The 21,338-nt window shown below is 37.9% G+C and overlaps 1 protein-coding gene across 1 annotated transcript in view; it reads left to right on the plus strand.

Moving 5' to 3' along the window:
* The window catches only part of nudt14 (nudix (nucleoside diphosphate linked moiety X)-type motif 14), a 33,200-nt gene extending 12,663 nt beyond the window's left edge, over positions 1 to 20,537 (plus strand). Inside the window, exons 2-5 of the mRNA XM_042503649.2 lie at positions 1,842 to 1,885; positions 7,721 to 7,785; positions 10,297 to 10,591; positions 12,969 to 20,537. Coding sequence (XP_042359583.1) covers positions 1,842 to 1,885; positions 7,721 to 7,785; positions 10,297 to 10,591; positions 12,969 to 13,218 — 654 coding nt within the window. The 3' untranslated portion in view covers positions 13,219 to 20,537. The remainder of the gene's footprint in view (positions 1 to 1,841; positions 1,886 to 7,720; positions 7,786 to 10,296; positions 10,592 to 12,968) is intronic.
* Positions 20,538 to 21,338: the final 801 nt, after the last annotated feature.

Consider the following 21,338-nt stretch of genomic DNA (forward strand, 5'->3'; position numbering starts at 1 on the left):
TGAGGAGCCAACAATCAGACAATGTGTGTGTGTGTCACTGCCAATATATTTATCTCAGTGCCAGCCAGTGTTTTGTGCTGATAGTGATTCTCTTTTGTGCTGATCAGGTCACACACCTGCCTTGGCGGTTTGAATGTTATTGAACTGCTGGAAATTTACTGAGCGTTCAGCCGCACAACACGTCCTGTTGATATGATGATGTGACCACAGGGCATAAAAACATTCAGTTTTCAATGACACACAAACTATTGTTATTGAAGTTTAGTAACTAAAGGACATGTTTTAGCGTTTAGTCACCAGTAATCTCTCCCTGCAACTAAGTCCGACAATGGACTGTGGATCCTTTTCTGGGGGGGGTCAGGAAATTAACAATTCTGAAGAAGAGGAGCCTTTGTTTGAAACATCACTTGTAGATGTGCTTATACGTTGCATTATTTTCAGAAACATATTTTAAGGCCCACTTAGCCGTAATAGCAAGTTTGTGAACAGGAAGTTAATGCTACACTGCTTCCTGCACAATAAAAACTGGGGCACTGGGTAGCTCGGTTGGTAAAGCGGGCACTCCATATATAGAGGCTACTGTGTCTTCGTCGCAGTATCCCCAGGTTCGAGTCTGTTGGCCCTTTACTGTATGTCATCCCCACTCTCTCTCATACCGGTTTCCTGTAATTTATCTAGCTGTCCTATCAAATAAAGGCCATAAAAGTCCAAAGAATAACGTTTAAAAAATGAATAAATAGAACTAGGCAGTCCTGATCAAATATATATCAAGATTCTGTCAGCTCTTCGCATGCCTAAATTGTTTTCAAAAACATATTTAAGTTTGTAATGTGTGGTTGTTGTTTACCAGCCAGCCGCCATTGTGTCGTTTGGATGACTTCACTTTACCTCACCTACCAGTGGGAGCGTTTGTTAGTCTGATATGGAGCAATGCATTCTGGTAGTTGTAGTTGTTTTCTATGCCACAGTTCTTTTTCTCTGTTTTCTCTGGTCACGTGGCACCAATTTCAAAAGTATTTGCATCTTTTCACAACATAGACGGCCCAGTTTTGTGATCTTCTATAGGTCATCTTTATATAGGTGAAATACTTTTTTAAGGGAGTGACAGGGACCTTTCTTCATGTTGTTCAATGCTGTCATTCATTGGTCCAGCACCTGCCTTAAATGGTTTTTGAATATGTGTGACTTCTGTGCTTTTTTTGTGACATTAACGAGACAGAATTTCTTTCCCTCAGTCTAAAGTCATGGGAAGTTCCTGACATTTTGCCCCTAGCAGCTAATTTCTGACAGAAAACAGCATGTTGTTGCCAGTGTTTGCTGTAAGTTTAGTATTGAATTTGGTAGCCATGGTTAAATCAATTTGATAAGGTAATACAACACACATTGCTATATCTTCTGCAAAGTTTTGGCTACTGTTTAAAATGTTGCTCACGTCATTATTATGGCTTTTTGCTGAACTATGGTTGATGAAGCTTAACAATGTCATGTTTGGTGCAGGCCCAGTCCTTTTTGATTCACATCTGCACACATCCACATTTTTTTGTTAGGTGTGTTTTGTAATATTACTTCAACATGCCCATGCAGGCATCAGTTTGGGGCAGCTGATAGCTTCTACAGTAATCATATTAAGTAAATAAATCAGCAGTACTTTGACTACCTGCTGTACACATCACATATAGAGCGAGTGTGATATTATGGTGTACTAAATACTTACTGTTTCCACATTTTTTGTATACACTTTTATTTCACACTCAGTAGTCAAACCACAGTGTTTAAGAATTAACTAGTGTTTTTGTTAATTGTGTTAACTAATGTTGTTATTTTTGTCATTTTCCCCTCAGAATGGCACAAAGAAATCCTGGGACTTCATGCGAACCCATGATAGGTAAAAATGCATTTTATTCCTTTTTTGCTTCCTCCTTCCTACTTTTTGGGTTGAAGAATTCTGTGTACACACACACACAAAAGAGATGGCACAGCATAGTCAACCGTCAAAACCATTTTCTTTTTTCTGAATGGGAAAACAAATAAAACTCAGTTTACTTAAGGAGTTACAAACATTGATGTAGAATAGGTCTGGAATAGAGTTTTGTTTGCATAGGCAAGACTTTATCTCTAAAGAAAGTCTGCCCATGCAATTGATTTGAAATCTATAATGTCAGGAGACTTTTTACAGTCTAAAGAGCTTGTCACTAATTATCTGAATCTGATCTATTCCTTGTGATCATCAAACTAGGATGAATTTGTTGTTCTGAATGCTAAGGAGCTTGATTTGCACCAATCTTGTCCCAAACTGTCTCTGTACCTTTGAATCTTATATATATATATATATATATATATATATATATATATATATATATATATATATATATATATATATATATATATATATTTTTTTTTTTTTACAAATTTCAAGAAAAGTGATGTCTTTTTAAACAGATATACAGACATAAAACAGGTAGTAGTTCTTTATTTATTTATGTTTGTTCTTTATGTGTGTGCAACGTAAAATCTAGAAACGTTATGCCACGGTTAGGCCCGACTCAGCATTATGCAAGTCAAATCAGATTTGGCTGTTGAATATGAATATTTAATGACTCTTTTTTTTAATATAAAGTTTTGAACTTTGAGTGGGTTCAGCAAAACATTCAGTGTGACAGCAACATTAAGATAATATAGTAAATAGGCTAACGGCGCTAATGATGGATCGTAAATGGGCAACTTTTTTCTTTGCTGACGTTAGATATAAAACCAAAGCCAGAGAATGTATCATTTTAAGTTGATGTGAGCTGTAACTTTACCATTTATGAGCATAAGATAGAAGATAATGGTATATATGAGCCTTACTTCACTTACCTTACCTCACTTCACAGCAAAATCTGGGGACCAAAAAAGTCCCCAAAAATAAACTGCACAGCACACTGATGAGCAAAAAACACCCAAAACGACTTGAAGTAATATCAGTCGACTGAGAGGTCACTGACTGATTAATCGAATCTCCGACTTTTAAGGGACAGCCCTAGATGCGGTTATATGGTCATGTTTTGTGTGCACAGTAAAATAATAAAGTTGTGAGTTTTTGCCTTTTTTGTGTTTGTCCTTCCACCTGTAGCCATTATCAGCACCTCTCTCTCATGATATTTGTATACCTTCATTCTCGAGCATCTCTAAACGATGCCAAATCATGAGAAAACAGTCAAACCAAAACAGACCTTGTTTTTCTGGAACTTAGGCCCTGTTATTCTACCTGCCCATGGCTATAAATGTCTCAAGCTTTGCAGGGGGCACTGTAAGAGAAATATCACACATTTGTGTCAAAACCACAGTTCCTACTCCCCGCTCTGCCCAGGGTACCTTAATGCCCTGAGGTAAGTCTCAGGTCACTGAAACCCCTCTTTCCTTCACTCCTGACCCTTAAGAGAGGTCCCTGTGAAAAATAGTTCCACTGAGACAAAAGCAGTAAACCTCAAACCTGTACTTCCTAAAGAAAATAGCCCCTGGGAAGATCCAGCAATCCCCAGTGGAAACTCTGCTCAAGTGTTATTCCCTCTTTAGCGTGTATCGAAAGGATCCAGGATTGTTTTGCATTTTTGTTTAAGTGCGCATAACATTTTGTTTAAGTGCGCATAACATTTTTTTTCTCAGCAGGACACTTCTTGTCACAATTCAGAAGTACTCAGTAAAAATGTGGAAGACGTATTTGTGGTTAATGTACTGTAAAATCTAATTAGTGAATGTCTAAAGGAAGATATTCCTTTTCTTGATCCCTAAATGCCTCCAAAGATCACTTTCCTTGTGGAATTAAGGCTTTTTTTTTTTGTAGTAACAGCAATTTGGCTGCAACTCTCACAAATACTTTCCTTTGCCATTACTTATTATTACTCTTAAGTCACTTAATTTATTTAATTGACAGTATAGTGAAATATGGATTTCCATGCATCTTTCAGTGGTCATTGTGCATTTTTCACCATCCATATTTTTCGTCTGGTCCACTGACAACATTGTTAGCAAAGTAGTTTGCTCATTCAACATGGAGAAACAATGGTTCTTCTCCAAGCTTCCTTCGAGGCTTAAGACTCACCTTTGGGAATCAGGAGTGTGACAGGAACTTCTCTCAATTTTTTACGTTTACATCCACAGTTTAATTTATTTAGTCACGACACAGAGCTGGTGGTCATAAGTCAATGCTGGAGGTATTTTGGTAAATCGGAAGCTTTACCCTTAAACTCTGCTTCTTCTTTACCATAGTATTTTGGTACACTGGAACGATTGCTGAACCATTAACGGCACACCAGTTCACCCACTGATCTCAGCCCACATCTTAGAAGTCAAAATGGCTAAATCCACCATTTTCCATCACACGTCCCATGGCTACAGCTTCATGACGCCAACAGGACATCATTGGCTGAAAGCAGAGATGCAATATTGAGGTCTTCATACTGGACACTGACTGCGTCTTCTTGGCTGCTGCTTGACGTACTATCCATGAAACAGGATTTATTAAAAAACAAAGAACTTCCGTCACTAACTGCCACGAATGCAGAGCCTCAAATACTTCTAAAGGGGAATGGTCATAAGGCCGTCTCCAAATCTACAGAAACACATATAGGCTTGATGGGCAACTCCCACTGCTTTGTTATTTTGACACCCGTGTGTTAATGGGAGTGTTTGCGTAGAGCTGCATGCTTGTTACTGGAAGTGACTTTTAATGACAGACAGTGTTTTTGGCCAGTGCAAGACATTTAAGAGACACGAGGCAACAGAGAGATGGAGTTCATATGTTGAGCTCTTACTTCAGTGCTGCTCATGCCTGCTTGCTCACTTCCATGCCTTTCACGTGCTTTTTAAATTACTGCCTTCAAGTAGTGATGAGCTACAATATGCCTGTACCAGCAGGATAAATCTGAGGGCCCTGCCCCTCCCTTATTACAATTATTGAGAGGCCCTTGATAAAGGTCTGCAAATATCTTTCTAAAAACCTGCCTATACGTGCTAAATTTAGTGGAGAAAAGGTGTAATAGTGAGTTGTTCCCCCCACGCTGTTGAACAGATCTGTGTACAGTACTATGGAAGAGTGGATCTCTTGATTTTCCACACATATAAAGCAGAACGTACAGTGTAATTGTAACATAGTAAATCAATCTAGAACCTGGAGCAATATGAACAGCAGCCATATATTTAGCTGGCACAAAATCTCTCAGTAATTATTAGATTCATCTTCATTGCTTCAGTGGAAAAATGTTTTTTTCCAGCCCTTTTCTTTTCACAATGCATGCCAGCTAAAACGACATGCCTGCAGCAAATCAACACATCAGATTTCACAGAAAGAAAAACAACACTTTTTTTACAGTTTCTTTACAATTAATAACTCACATTTCAATTTACGAGTTCACTATTTAAAACAGCTGTTCTCTTTACCTTTTGAGTGGACTCGAGTATGGATCTGCATATCATGTCCAGGTAGGGTCCACAATAATCAAATGAACTGGATTTTGGGTCAGGTGTACTCAGCTCGGGTTAGGATGGGAACTGGAAGCTGGAGCGGATGCTGTTTCCATGTGGTTCTGGTGTGTGCAGTTTCTCCTGTTCCTGTTTCATTTGAAGCTTCACTCAAAAACCTTAATAGAAGCTACGAATGTAAAAAAAAAAAAGACATTCAGCAAAGCCCTAAAAGGTTAATAAAAATAATTTCTTTGGTCATCACACTTTTTCATGTGGTACATACAAATATACTGTATCTCAAAAGTATACAGTATACTGTATCTTTAAAAGTTTAAAGAACTAAAATTCAATTCAATCTTTATTTAGTCTCAATGGATCATTCAGAGCAAGCTCTCATTAACAGATGTCGAGAAAAATACATCACACAAAAATACAAGTAAAACTGCACAAGATAAGCAATAAAATAATCTGACCAATTAAAATTATTTAAAACAATACAATTAAAATAAATCAAAATAATAACAATTTTAAATGAGCATATAAAAGATACAAAATAATTTAAGACAGTTGCAGACTGTGACAGAATTAGAAATAAAAGATGATTTAATTTTCACGTAACCTGAATATTTCCTTGTACAACAAGGAGATGATAAAAGGATCCTAATACCATAAGCTTCGCAGCACAACCACTAGTCCCCTTAGCCCTGCTCCTCTGTCTGCCATAACCCAGTTTTTCCCGCTGTCCAGCCAGAAGCCCCGCAGAGAAAGCTTAACGGTGCATGAAAAGTTCTGAGCGTCCGTTTAGCCTGCTTCTTGGTTTAACCATTAGAGCATTTTTCTTCAGTGGGAAGCTGCAAAACAGCAGTAATGGTGTGGAACAGCACTACAAGACCCAGACCTGCCTCAGGGGACAGCTTCTATGCCTCAGGCCTATGTGTCCCACTTTTAGCCCAAATCTACCACATTATCTCATCTATACTTGTACTCTACAGTGGAGATATCCCCCCACAAGACTATATTTCACAGCTGTAGGCTGCCACAAATATCAGGACTGGATTTTCAATTGCATGAATTTATCATAAGCGACAACTTTTTCTTTTGTTTCCATGACTAATAAAATTACTTTACTCACTCAATTGATTACTGAGCTACTGAGTGTTACTGTAAGTATTATTACCCAACCTGTCATGAACATTCCTGCTAGTTCACACACGGACTTCCAGACTTTCAGTTTTTCTGTGCATTGAGGGATCATCATAGGGTGTATAAAGATAATCAGTGCCGTATCTCCAAATGACATGACAGCTGAACTGGCTAAATTCTCAGCATGTTTATTACCTGTATGGCTGTCTGACCACTTGTATTACTCTGGCTTCAGTTCTCAAAAGCATGATTGTAGTCCCACTGTAGGCTTACCCAGGTCAGCTGACAACCTTACATATCGTTACCAAATTTACATCAGACTTTAAATATCAGTAATCCAAAAGGATATTAAGTCAGTATCAGCCCAGGCGCAGTAGAAACCAGTTATAATAGCAATGTCCTGGTTCCCTCTTACCCTGGGAAAGACAGGGCAGGGCTTCCTGCCGCCTCAGACACATCCGCTTTCCCAACACCGACCCCAGGCCTCAAGTCTCCACTGGTAGCGACAGTCACGCTTACACACGCACGCATGCACGCACTCACACACACACACACACACACACAGGGTTGAACCACCTGTGTGTGTGCACTTGTCTGGGTGCCAGTGTTCAAGCATATCACACTGACCTTCCTTCTTATTTTATCTCCACATCCTGCTTGTGGAGAAAATGGATGGATGGATGGATCCTGCTTGTTGAAAGTCATCGTTTAAATCTAGAGTGATTTGGCTCTTATTTTAGAATAGTGTTTATGTTTGCATAGGATTTTAGTGTCATTGTGGTTTTAGCTCTTAGTATTTATCAAAAAGAAAGCGTTGCTTTTATGTAAAATGTACTGTCTATAATTACCGAAAGCAAAAGAGTTTTAGTGTTCAGAGCGACACCGCTCCATTTGATGCACCTAGCGCACACTGAAAGTACCATAGAGACAACTGTTGTCAAAGTATGGCAGCCTGGATGTGTTAATCCAGGGAGCAAACTGGTCAACATGCACAACTCCTGAGCCACTGCTGCTCCAATGTCCAATAGTCTGATAGAGAGAGAAACTGTAGGCGGCACATGGCGTGGTATTTCCTGTCAGAAAAAGTTGTCCGGCTTTAATTTAAACTTGAACTTTTTTTGCTCTTCTCTTTTAGTGTATCAGTGCTGATCTTCAACACCAGCTCACACTGTTTTGTCCTCGTCAAGCAGTTCCGTCCGGGTAAGTTTTTGGCTAGACCGCAGCATGCAAGGCTAGCCCTATAAACGTGAAGCTCTGTCCGTGTGTGAGTGTGTGATGAAGTTGCATCATTGGTCAGTGTGACTGATGGGGTGACATTGCTGTTTCCACATTATTGACCGTTGATCTTTCAAACTGAATAGGTGCGGACACAATGGACAGACTGACAGAAGCTGACAGTCCTGTATTAACATAACGTTATTGCTCATTCTCTGTAACCAGTTTAACATGGCAGCATGGTGGAAATCTCTAACTGGATGGCTTACTAGCCTTCCGCGGTTTTTATGTCAGTTTTGGAAAGAGGAGAGAGAGGATCACCACATCAGTTTGAGGAACAGCTTTGTCTGTAAGACATGAGCCTGACATTAATTTAAACGTTGTTAACTATTACGAGTTATGTCAGAACAAGTGACACTGCCGTTATAAAAAGAAGAGGAAAATCTGACTCTGATTGAAACTGTGGTGAATATTACATGTTATAGTGTCGGACTGGGTGGCGCCAGAATGACAGAATTTGTTAATAAGCTGCAATAGGACGATTCACAAACTGTCGGTATCAGCAGAGCTTGGCTCTGATAGCGACCGAAGGCAGCGCAGCCTCCACCGGTCACATGGGAGCGTTCATCCCCGGGTCCGACCGGAGCTGCAGAGGGAGGATGTGTTAAATGATCAGTGGTACAGCTCTAGAGAAAGCAGTTCCCCTCTGCTGTGCGACTGTGTCTAATGCTAAGTATAATGTTCTGCATTTTAACATGCATTTAGGCAACATGAATTTTGGGCTGGACCGTAGCAACACGTTTCATACACCTCTGGTTCCCAACCTCACTATGGGTAGCCAAAGCCTCCCAGGGGGTAGTTAGGCCCTCTTGATTTTGTATTTTTTCAGTTTAGATTAATGTTGAAGATATACTTTTTTTTTTTAATCTCGCCTTTAAAGAATATAAGATTGTAGATGTCTAGAATCCTATAAAAAGTTTCAACAAACTTGTCTCTGATGCAATATTCACAGGAAACAATCTGCTCAAAATTCATCATATTTGCTAATCTAATACAAACTCCCTGCAGTGGGCATTTGGGTTAATTGTACTGTTTATCAGTTGTTCTATGCTGTTATTATCAATTTGATTTAAAATGATATATCCCTAAAATATGTCATCAGTGATAGTCAAGAAAACCCTGAAGGAGTAAAGACTGGGAACCACTGTATACCGTCCAGCCATATAATAGGAGACTAACTGCACTCTGCAATCGTGTCAATTCATTTTCTTCTTGTCACTCAGCTAGATCTAATTGTTATACATCCTGTGGGCACTTTCACTAAAAAGCAGTACATTACAATCCCTGTTTATTCTTTTGGATCTCAGTAACAATGCAGACTCATAAATAGACTGCAAGAGGCCCCATTACAAAGCAACCTAACCTCCTTTGTTAGAAGTCACCGGGGACTGTTCCACACTGCACTGTGCTAAATTCAAGGAAGTCTGGGCATTGATATATTTTTTTCCTTGAGTTTTTCTACAAGCTAGAATGACATTTGTTTTTAAACTGGGAGTGTACGATATGCTGGTCAGCTTATTGGTGTAAGACAATTAATGTTTAGAAATACAGTATGTTTGCAGCACAGGGCCAATGAAAAGTGTTTTTGTCAGTATGTTAAAGGTTTCAACATGGAAATTGATTAAATTTCATGATAATGTGTGTTTATTTAATGAGTTCGCAGAGGCGCTCTTTATTTTAGGTGTGGCACGATGCCTCCACTTTAAAACCTTGCTATTGTTCTGATATTGTTGATATTTGTTCTGATTTGTCCTAAAGTGGGCCATGGGTCCATTCTGAATGAACTGCAAGTGATTCACAACTATGTCAAATTTGGGAAAAATACACTTTCTTACAGTACAGTAAATTTGCAGCACAGAGCTTTTATTTTGAAGTGCAATTTCCTGCTGAAGAGTGAGCCTTTTTTTCAAGAACAGTAACTGTTTCTTTGTTCTGTTCTTAGTTTTATGTGGCCTTTCAACACGCTGTGCATTTGCACTGGTCTTGAAGCCATAATAAGCATTTTCTGGGAAAAAAGGAGAAAGCAGGAGCGCTTCTGGTGTCCTTCAAATCACCAGTGCTCATGGAAGGAAATACTTCAGAAAAAGGGAGGAACTTATTACCAGAAAACTGTGGCATAAAAGAACCAGGTCCAGGCACTCAGGATGGTTGGAAAAGCATAAAAGGCCTTTAATTCATAGGGCTAGAACATTAAAAACACACCAACGCGTATCGGCTTGTGCCTTCTTCAGGACCTTAAAGGCCTTTATCCGAAAATATGAAAAATGTCCATCACACATTTACATAGCCTTGGGTTCATCATCTTTAGAAAAAAATTAAGTTTCCAACAGTCCAAAATACCAAAATGTCCAATTTAGAGTCATACGAAGGAGAGAAAAAAGCAGCAAATCCAACAATATTAGTTATAACAATATTTTCTGCCTTTTTCCCTTCCAGCTGTATACATGTGTGAGTGGGAAAAGACCAAGACGCAGCCGCCTCAGTCCGCTGAAAAAACTGAGGAGGGCGCCTCCGAAGCCGCAGCCTCTGCCCCTGAGTCTCAGGAGGGCCAGTCAGAGGGGGAGAGCTCTTCTCAGTGGCCCCCGGTCTCAGCGGGGGTCACTTATGAGCTCTGCGCCGGGCTGGTAGACAAACCCGACCTCTCTCTGGAGGAGATCGCCCGGCAGGAGGTGCTGGAAGAGTGTGGCTATGATGTGCCTGCCTCTAAACTGAAAAGGATTACTTCCTACAGGTCAGCTGATTTCACATTTGTGTTGACTGTGCTGTGGGAAATATCTTACATGAAGTCAAGAAATACTTTTTGTAAGTAAATTTGATAGAAGCCTTTTACTTAAAACCTGTATATTCCCAACACAAATACATTTTAAAGGCTTTTTTTGTCTTTTGAATATCTAATATTAAGTCACACCCACTGGATTTCTTGTCTCCTAATAATTAATACGTTGTTGCCCAATTTACATCATTTTCATTTTGAATTCCCAAACCTCCCAAAGCTATGTTCGTTTATATGTGCTTGCCAAATTATGTTTGGAACTGTACTGTTCTTTAGGAGCAGTGTTGGAATATATATATATATATATATATATATATATATATATATATTTATACCGTTAAGTACAAGTACAAGTTGACGTCTGATGACATAGACAAGGGCAGCATTTTATCTCAAGATAAACATTTTTCATCTCTCTTTTTTTACAGGAAACCAGATAGATAATCACAGAAGACATTAAGTGTCAGAGTAATCACTATGTATTTTTTTGACTAATTCTAAAAAAAAGACACCCTAGTTCAAAAATTGTTCCAAAATTCATTTCGCGGTAGCATTATAAGCGCATTTAAAATCGCAATAGTCCATTTAAAACATTTTTTGCAAACGCTCTCCCCTGTAGGTTTTAAATAATGTAGAAAAGCCCTTCACAGATAAGTTCAGAAGGTTACCAGTGTTGTGATGGAAGCTTTTTTTTTATTATTATTAACGTACAGAAACTTATTAAGCCACTTCTGCAGCATAATCCAGTTCTCCACAGTCAGGATGTAGCCTCCTACTCTGAATCGCTACCCACTCAATCTCCAGGATTTTTTAATCAGTTCAGCTGGGTTTGGTGTCGTGTTCACTAATGGCTTAACAGTAAATCAGCTAGAATTGAGGACAATGGAGTTTATGAATTACTTACTACTGCTTTTGGGGTGGAGTATCACTTAAAATTTAAATCACACAATCTGGTGCACCCAAAAAGAAGAAGAAGCATTGCATTTTCATGAATCCAATTTGAAAAAAAATGTTTGGTGGTAGTTTATTTAGAAAAAAAAAGTCACTTAAGTGCCTTAAAGATAAGAGTTTGGGCTTAAAGAAGAGGAACTATGATTGCTGAGGTAATGTGAGAAGCATCCATCTTTGACAACAGATTATTAGCTCACTATATCCTCTTGACACAGACGTTTTAGGAGATGAACAGTCCCACATTACACAGCAGCACCTGGACAGCTTTGACTGACAGCTCTCATAACTGGGCTTTTGACTTGACTTGGGCTCTGTTGGTGTTGTCTATGGCCGGTGTTATGTGTGGGCTGCTTCCATTAAAGAGATAGGTATCGTCTTAACCCTCAGGACCCCTATGAGGGTGTTTCTGACAGAGCGGCGTGGTGTGGTGAAGTTCTGTGCTATTAGTAGGCAGCCTTAGGTCAGTTTGGTTTACTAAAGAGAAAGTTTGTGCATATTAGTTATTATCAGCATTGGAGGACAGATCCTAAAAGCTTTCTGTATCAAGTTTGGGTACAGCAGTATTTGGTTGTCTTCATCTTTTGGTCATCAACAACTAAGAGTGATAAATTAGTTAAAAATAATATATTTTTAAAGCACTTCATCTATCATTAACTATACTTATCATAATTTGGATACTTCTGTCAGTACAAACCAGGGCTGCCCCTTGAAAATCAGAGTTGACTCATCAGTAAAATGTGACTGTCGAGCGGCCTCTTTCTGTATTATTTTGTTTGTCCTATTCAGTGTTCTTTGCACTGTAGCTCTGGGTACGTTTTGGTCCCCAGTTTTTGCTGCGGAGTGAGTTCTCTTGACTTTCATGCTACTCTTTGGAGCTGGGGACAAACAGGCAGCAGCATCATGAGCAGCACAGAGAGACCGTCTGCTTAGAAGTGGTAAATTTGCAGCTGGAAGCAACTTAATATGACACAGTCTCTGGCTTTTGTTTAATATGAGTCAGCTAAAAAAAAAAAAAAGTCGCACTTTTACGGTTCATCATTAGTGCAGTACGCTGTCAAACTGAACGTACTGTGGAGCCCTTTCAAACTTCAAAAACTGTGTATGTAAAATAAAACAAATTGTCAAATATTGGTATTGAACAGCCCAAAAAGTCAGTATATTTCTGTCTCTGCTGCACCAATTTTGTCCTTTTTTCAAAATGAGTCTCTTGCAAGTCCTCTGCTTTATAGAAATGATAACATTAGAAACTGATGCATTTTCATTGTCATGTTGGATCCAGTATTTAGATTCAAACAGCACCTGGCCCTGTGGAAAAACTCTTGAGTAAGTGAAGATACACAGTTGATAACAATTTATTTTTTCTTTCCCTTATCCTCCCTTACAGGTCAGGCGTAGGTGTAACGGGGGCTAAGCAGACCATGTTTTACGCCGAGGTGTCTGACGACAACTGCGTGAGCGCAGGTGGAGGTGAGCCACGGGAGGGAGAGCTTATCGAGGTGGTCAAAGTCCCGCTGCATGAGGCCATGACGTTTGCCTACGACGAGCGTATACCCAAAACCATGGGCGTCATTTTTAGTTTCATCTGGTTCCATAATAACATGTCTCCCAAGTACAAGATCTCCACCAACGTCTAACTAGTATTAATCAAACCCTATTTATACCATTTATTCCAAATTCAATCAAACACTGGCCCAGCACATCTACTCCTCCCCTCATGGCTCTTCATCCTGTATTGCCTTTTTTTTTTTTTTGCTTATTGGTACATGATGAAAGGTGGGCCCCTTGTCTTGTTGCCAACGGTTATCTTTAAGTTTTGTCCTGTTTACCTACCTTGAGTTTCATGTGGTCTTAATATTTTTCCTAAATCTAACTCGCCATAGCTGGTTGTCACTGGCACACTTTTTCTCTTTTCAATTTTTTTAATCTGTTGATTCTTTTATTTACTGTGCCATCATTTATAAATGGCTGCATATCACTGATTTCATTTGCCTGCCCTTGATTAAAGGAATACTCCACTGCTTTTAGAGTAGGCTCTTGAATGTTAACTTCATTTATAAAAGCAAAAAAGTATTTTAAATACACCTGATATCGACTGAGGAAAGAGCCATTTAACATTCTGCTTACAGTCAAATTCCAGCTTGTTTCAAGCATTCCTACAACACCCAACATCCATTGCAGACTGGGTGATGCTGACCAGCCACGCCCCCCATGACAGCCTTGGGTTGCTAACATTTTAGCATGCTAATAATAGATATTAACAGTCCCAGCAGGATTTTGCAGGCTTTTTTGGAAATTTTGCAATCTGAAATGGCTGATTTTTAAGGCAGCTTTTCTAAAAACAAATAACAGTGTGATACAAAGTGTGCCATGGATTTTTTAATTAATTAATTTTTTTTTTTTTTCAAATTGAATTTATTTTTTTGCAAAGAAATTGCAGGGGCCGTTCGACCTATAGTTCATCAGCCCCTCATAAAGGCTGAGGCCTTTGCAGGAGCTTGGATTTATTGCCGACCCGTGGCCCTTTGCTGCATGTCATTCCCTCTCTCCCTCTCTCTCTCCTGTCTCTATAGGTGTGCTATCAATAAAGGCAAAAATATTCTTAATTTATTCTTTAAATGCAGTGGCAAGTAAAATTACAATAATAGTTGCAATACTGTCTCAGATTCAGAGCCTGTTATTATAAGCATTCAGTGTTTCCCCACAGAACTGGAGAGTACTTGTGATGTCAGTGGCTGACGGATTAGCTGTTGCTGCCGTGTCAGTAACAGTCATTTGCCGTCTCTGTTATATGGCAGCTGCTCGGGAGGGTAAGGAGCTCCCGAATGTCATTGTTTTCCTAAACTGTGGATGTTTATGGCAGCTGTTCCTCTTTTTTGAGTTTTCTGCTAACCACTGCTAACTGCTTTTCAAATCTTAAAATCTTAATTTAGAATAGTGGTGGGTTGCACACAAAAAGCAAAATGCTGATTTTCCTGCCATTAAAAGGCAGTGTAAACAGGGCTTAAAAGAGCAGGGCACGCAGGGGCTGATTGGGTCAATATATACAATGAAATGAGATTTCACTCTTTTTAAATAGTCTTCTTGTGAGGGGATTGGACAAAGGTGGTTTATAAATTGTTCTGATTGCAGCATCCTGGAGGGGCTGATATTTGAATTTGAGTTCATGCAAACATTTCTACTTCCCTGATAAAAAAGTATGCCTGAGGAATTGTGTTTCTCATAAAAACAATACGCAGCACATTAACAACAGCTATTTTGTGTACTGTTACTTAAACCATTAAACATATAGAGATAAGTTAAAAAAAAAATAATGGAGTATTCCTTTAATCCATGATCCAGTAATGCAAAAACTATGCTAGTCAATGGTGGGGCCTTGTAACGATTGAGGTGTTAGGTGTGTTTTAACCACCACTTGTTCAAGCACGCCTCAATCAATCTCTCTGATCCACAGCCTTTAAGCAATACTTATCATACATAGTACCCCGGGCTTAACAGTCACTCAGTGTCACTGAAATCAACTCAAATCTTCATAAAGTCAAACCTGTGGACATGTTAGCAGGCTTTTTTCTTCTACAAAAAAGTGTGAGTTCGGTGTCATTTCACATCACAAAACGCATCCACCTACTGCCCCTGCACAGAGGGGCTAATCTCAGTTTCAAGTGTTTTCAAGCACAATCCTGCAGATGAGTTATTTGGCCGGTAAAATGTCAGTGGACAGCTTTGATTTAGTTTTTGTTTATACTCTGTTGCATGTTTGTATGCTGAGATAAAGACAGACTGGAAATACAGTAGTAAAGAGTGTATAAAGGCTAAATCCTCTATTTTTGATCGTATTCATTACAATCAAAGTCATCTCCAGAGTGTCCATTTTTATACCCGGCATTTCAAGGTTACATTTTGAACACATTAATTCAGGTGAAGGAGCATATTTGAAATGACTTGAACCATCTAAAAGATTGCCTTTGGTCATAAATCATTTGGGAGTGAATCTGTGTAGTTAATCTTGAATAGTCATCAACACAAACATCTTATCTCAACAGCAGTTTGCCAAAATCTCAGGTCCAAATAGTCAAACTTTCGGTCATATTCAGGGTGGATCTCTGAATGTGATGATGACCAGCATTTTATTATATTTCAAACTCACTTGCAGCTAAAAGGCAACAAGGTTCTTACTTAATGTTTCTTCTTCATTTAGAAAGGGCTGGTACTTCATATATTAATCAATGTGTGGAAAAGAAGAGATACCCCCACCTTGTAGTTCTCTTAAAAGTATGCAAGTTTTAAAGCAAAGACAATATTGTTTTTAGAAAATGACTGCTCACATAAAACAGATAACACATCTCATGATTTCTATAGTTAATTATTGAGAACTGCTCATCTTGGTGCACCTGCAAATGTTTGGAAAATGTGTGACAAGATAAAATGAATGAAATTTAGCAGTTATTAGAAAAAAGATCTGTCTGCATTACTTGGTGGTGTGTAGACTACAAAATGAAGTTAGAAAATGCTGTAATTTATTGTTATTTAACTGCAATGTTAATAACATGCTGAACATGACACCTTGAAACAAAAACTGGTCCCCACAATTTAACCTACTGTTTTTGTATTTGTGAAACAAAGTAATACTTTCAGTAATTACTAACATCAGTCCAAGTTTTATTTTGTTCTTTCAGGCTTTTTGAGCCTGGGGAACAGCTGACAATCAAATGTGAACATTTGGCGTCTTTTACCCATTAAACCTTGTATTTTAATTATTTATTTATTTTCCATTTATCTGTTAAATGTGTCTACTGAATCTCACAGTTCTCTTAGAAGAGGACTGAGCGTCAATTTCAGGCATCACAACATAGTTATCTGGTGCCACTGGAGCTCTAGTTTCATTGTTTTTATTTGCACAAAGTGAAGAGAATTTGAATCAAGCAAACTGAGTATGTTTCACACTCTGAGTCAAATATTTCCACCCAGACTGTGTAGGAATATATGCAGAACCCTTAAGCCATATTTATCTCCCCCTACATCCCAGTCATTGAGCTTCTTTACTCTTCTTTCCATCAAAGATCATTCATTGGTGTAGGATTGTACAGTTTGCTGTAACTGCCTGAGTTATTTTTATTTTACTGATTGTCTTTAGGAAAGAGAAAGATGATTCTCATTTGCTAAACTGGTTCCTGTTGTAAATTCAGATGCAGAATTTCAGACGAGTAAAAACTACAGGATGTATCTATTTAAACAAGTTTGGAAAAATGTGGAAAGCACCTTTGGAAAAACATGGAATGACCACTGGACAACTTATCCACTTAGAGTGAATTTTAAAAAAGTACTCACGTTGGGCATTTAAACAACATTTTCTTAAATATATTTTACATAATGATAATCAGTCACCATAATATCTTTACATTTAATATAATTTTATTTAATTTTTAGCTTACAAAAAGCTATTTATTTGGCACCTTATCTTCATTAGATCCCTTACCCCTTTTATTTCCTCCATTGTCTTCCATGAAACATTGACTACATTTACATGTAGAAAATATTTTTTCTTCTTTCTAAAAAATCTGTATACATGACTGATGAAAATGAATATTCCACTAACGTTCTCGTTTATTGCCCTAACATGTCATTTATCACATAAAAAATGGTCCTTAAAAAGTCTTAAAATGTCACAGATTTCAATTTGTGGTGTTATAATGCCACAAACATCTTATCTAATTTAATTTATCCATATTAAAATTTCTTTTTGTCGAATGTGTCAAGCTTTTCTACGTGAAAGACCAAATTTATGATGTTCCAAATCATAAAACCTGCCACTGAGCATTACTGTATTTTGATTTTATAATTGTACTTACCTATCGAACCTTGCACACTATAATAACCATATTACTACATAAAACCTACCTCTGCACACAAGTGTGTCTGATATCTCTAGACACCCTTTTTACATCAAAATCAGAAGTTTTCCACCAGTGGCAGACTTGGAGCATACAAACTCAGCCTCCCTTTCTCATTTCTTTAACCATCTTCTTGAAAAAAGGCTGATATTGCGATATTTGGGCATATCCAAAAATCTGTTAATATCCGAGTCTTTGATTGTTTTTTAATGTCATTGTCTTTCTGGTGTTTCCCACTAGAAATATGGGCTTTTCTTTTGGGCATGCATCTTCACCCCAGCTTTGCAAACCCACAGAGCTGACTGTAAACAGGCAAGAGACCAACGATTGAGAGGCATTTTCTGAATAAATTGTATACATGTCTAAAGAATGCTCCGAAAACCCAAATAATACCGGCATATCCTTAATTTGAATATGCGTCATATGGAAAAAGACCTAATTTAAAAAAAAAAATAATTGGAATATGATGTTTACTCTCACCAAATTCATAACATTCTCTCATTCTGAGTAATAGAGGAATATTATTGCGCATGTAAATGTAGTCCATCTTTTCTTTAGTCTTCAGTTGAATAAGGTCGAAATGGATCTCTCAACACGTGTTACGTTAACTGGAGAACCTCAGTGAAAGATTTCCAACGGTGCTCACAGTTTTCCACCATCTTGTTCTTGTCTAGAATGACATGAACACATTGTGCAGAATAATGAATATGGTCACTTTTTGTTTTGGAATGACTCATTAGAAAATTATCTCTCGCCTATATTTTAAATGGGTTAGCAATGTCATTCCAAAAAAAGATATTCCTCTGTGTATAAAAAAAAAAATAATCTCAGTTTACTGAAATGAGGCCAGCTGCCTCTGATTTGGCTCCATGTGAAATGTGACAAACAAAGCCATTAAACTTTTAAGGCCAGTCTGTAACTTTATGTGCCTGTCAAATGTGTGAGAACTTCCATGCGACTTCTCATTTGGCTGAATTTTGTTCTTTTTGAGGAAAGTTGTCACGAGAACAACTTTTTCCATTGGCTTGTCATTGTGGTTGGCATCAGCCAGAGAGCCAGCGCAGGTACATATTTCTCCACACCCTTCCTCTGGCTATTATCTGAAAGTTGTTTTAGTAAACACCACTGAGGACTAACAACAGCCTTCATAACTGAAATAAGAAAAGTAAATAAGAAAAAAAAATAGATAGCAGCTTCAAGTGGGAGGGATCAAGTCTAACGTCTGCAGATTTTTGATTCAAGCTCGATTGTTCCAAAGACTTTGGTAGCCAAAAGAAACACAACCGGCGTGGCAGCACTTCAGGTTCAGCAAGTTCGGCCAATGTCTTGATATACACGGTTAAAAATATGATGGAGATTTAGATTTAGATTTAGACCTTTATTTAATTTTTGTTCAACCACAAGTTGACTTGCAGTCTATTTTATGTTAAACCACTTCTTATTAGCTATCAGGAAGAGACTGGCTATGTTTTTATGAGCTTATTTAGCTTAGAATTTTTGTGTTTCCTTCATAAAATGCTCAAATTTGAGTTTAAAGCCAAACTCTGTATTATAGTGTTGACTTGTTTCTAATGGATGCTATTTGAAGGTCTGTAACGCTGGTGTTGTTGTTTTTTGTACTGGGCTGTAAAAGGAGGTGTTTGAGGATTTAATTTGTTTTGGAGCCAGCCTCCAGTGGCCATTAGAGAAACTGCAGTTTTTGGCACTCCTGTGTTGACGTCATTTTTTAGCCCTGGAAGTTGCTGCTTGGCGTTCAGTCTTTATGCTAAGTTAAGCTAACCACCTGCTGGCCGTAGCTTTGCATTTACCGTACAATAACTCTTGGCAAGACAGCAAATAAGCTCATTTCCCAGAATTTCAAACTGTTCCTTCAAGTCTCCCACCGTGACAAACCTCACCTTCCCCATACGACAAAAGTAAATGCACTTTTGACAGTCCAGAGTGAGGTTGCAGACTGTGCCACTGCTAAGCCATATGCTACTCCTACTGATTAAAACACTGATATCTGAGGTAAGTAAATGGTTGTATAATTCATTCTTGCCTATGCTGGATATTAACCATTAGCCCAGCATTGGACATTTCTACCTCCATCACTCAGGCACATACAAAAACATTTTGTGTGGTTTGCTTGCTTCTAAGGCGCTGACATATCAAATTCTCAGCAATATGTCAGAAATGTGAAGTGGTTCTCTGTGACAGAATACTTAATTCATCGGTACCAGACTTTTATAGATGTGCCCCCATGGCTATGCTGTAGTTGCTTCTTCAACTGTGATCTTTTTTTCTGTTACTGTTTTGTTTCTTACTGTATTTTCAATGATCATAAGCTGAGCAACAGTTTATCAGAAACATGTTTTAAAGGTGCTATGTGTAGTATTCTCTAATTACTGTTCAATTATAACTCGGACCACGGATGTGACAGAAACATTACCTCTGGTGATCTACTACTATATTCCTTTGTTTGTCAAAGAGGCACTTTTGATTTTAGATGGAGTCACATTTGCTTCGCTGTTGGCAGACTGGTAGCTGAATATTCAGAAGCAACAAGGGGAAGATGATCAGATTTGCTGCTATTAAGCAGTTTATAGTGACCATAAAGTGTAGCACATGTTCTTTTGTTAAGTAGTGTGATATTTGGTGAAAATCCTACACATAATACCTTTAAGTGAAAGAAGTATTATGATTTTTCTCATGGTAAAGACATGAATAAATTTGTCCAATTGTGATTTTTTTTTTTAAATTCTAGTGTCTTTCACTGAATTTGTGTTTTTAAAAAAATATTTTCTGAACAAAAAAATGGTACAAACACAAACATTGCAGTTTTATGAATTTATCATGTATTTTATGCTTTATTAAAAGTGTATACTCATTGTGGGCAGTGTTTTAAGTAATGTTTCAATTTTGTTAATTTATTACCTAAATGTTGAAATATTAAAACTTTTAAAACATGACACTTGGTACAAACATACAGTATATATTTAAATATGATACTTTGCATGTGCACTAACTGTGTTGGATTAAACTGCATTAAGTTAAAATAAAATGGGTTTGATGCCCAAAATGTCTTTTTTTTGCAATTATTTACTCTCTTATTTTTAGAAACGCTTAAGATTTATGATCCTTGACAATTGATTGTCAATCAAGTAATTGTAAACAGGCTCAGAGGTGTGTTTACTGAATAGTAGGCCACTCTTATTTTGAATCCTATTAAAAATGTTTGCTAACATCATAATTAGACTTTTCTGTTTTGGACATGTCCCTTCATTGGTGCAGGAAAAGCAAGATTTGTCCACTCTTTACTCTGCCCTGCTATTTAAACACATTCTCGCTCCAAAAATGTCATATAAAGACCCTTGCTCAGTGGCCTCAAGCGTCAGACTTGAACGCTCGGACGCTCGGACGGAGTGTCAATTTACGCTTATTACAGGCATTGTGTCTTTTCAAACTTAACTTCTGCTTTCACAGGAATTGTACAGTTTCTGCGCCGTAAATGCATTCAGTCCCTTTTTAAAATAAACTTAGAACATAGGTAAGAAAAACTTTGTTTATAGGTTTTGTTAAGGCAACAAAAGTATGTGGTTATCTTTGGAGAATACAGTATGGTTTGATTTAAAATAAGTACATTTGTTTCTAATAAAATGTAACATCATTTGACTTATGTCATAAGACATACAATAGCATATTGTGCTCCACAATACATTCTTATTAAAATAACTCAACTTTTTGTTTTAAAGGGATTTAAACAGCTGTCTCTGTGGTGAAAATACAGAGTTTGTTTGACCCATTCACCTGATGTGAACTCTTGCTCTTATGCTACAGCGATTGCTCGAATGCATGCGTCTCATGAAGCTGGTATTTTGATGAGT

Source organism: Plectropomus leopardus, chromosome 16 (genome assembly GCF_026936395.1).
Source record: "Plectropomus leopardus strain MGB_pleo_1.0 chromosome 16, ASM2693639v1, whole genome shotgun sequence".
Taxonomy (NCBI): Eukaryota; Metazoa; Chordata; class Actinopteri; order Perciformes; family Serranidae; genus Plectropomus; species Plectropomus leopardus.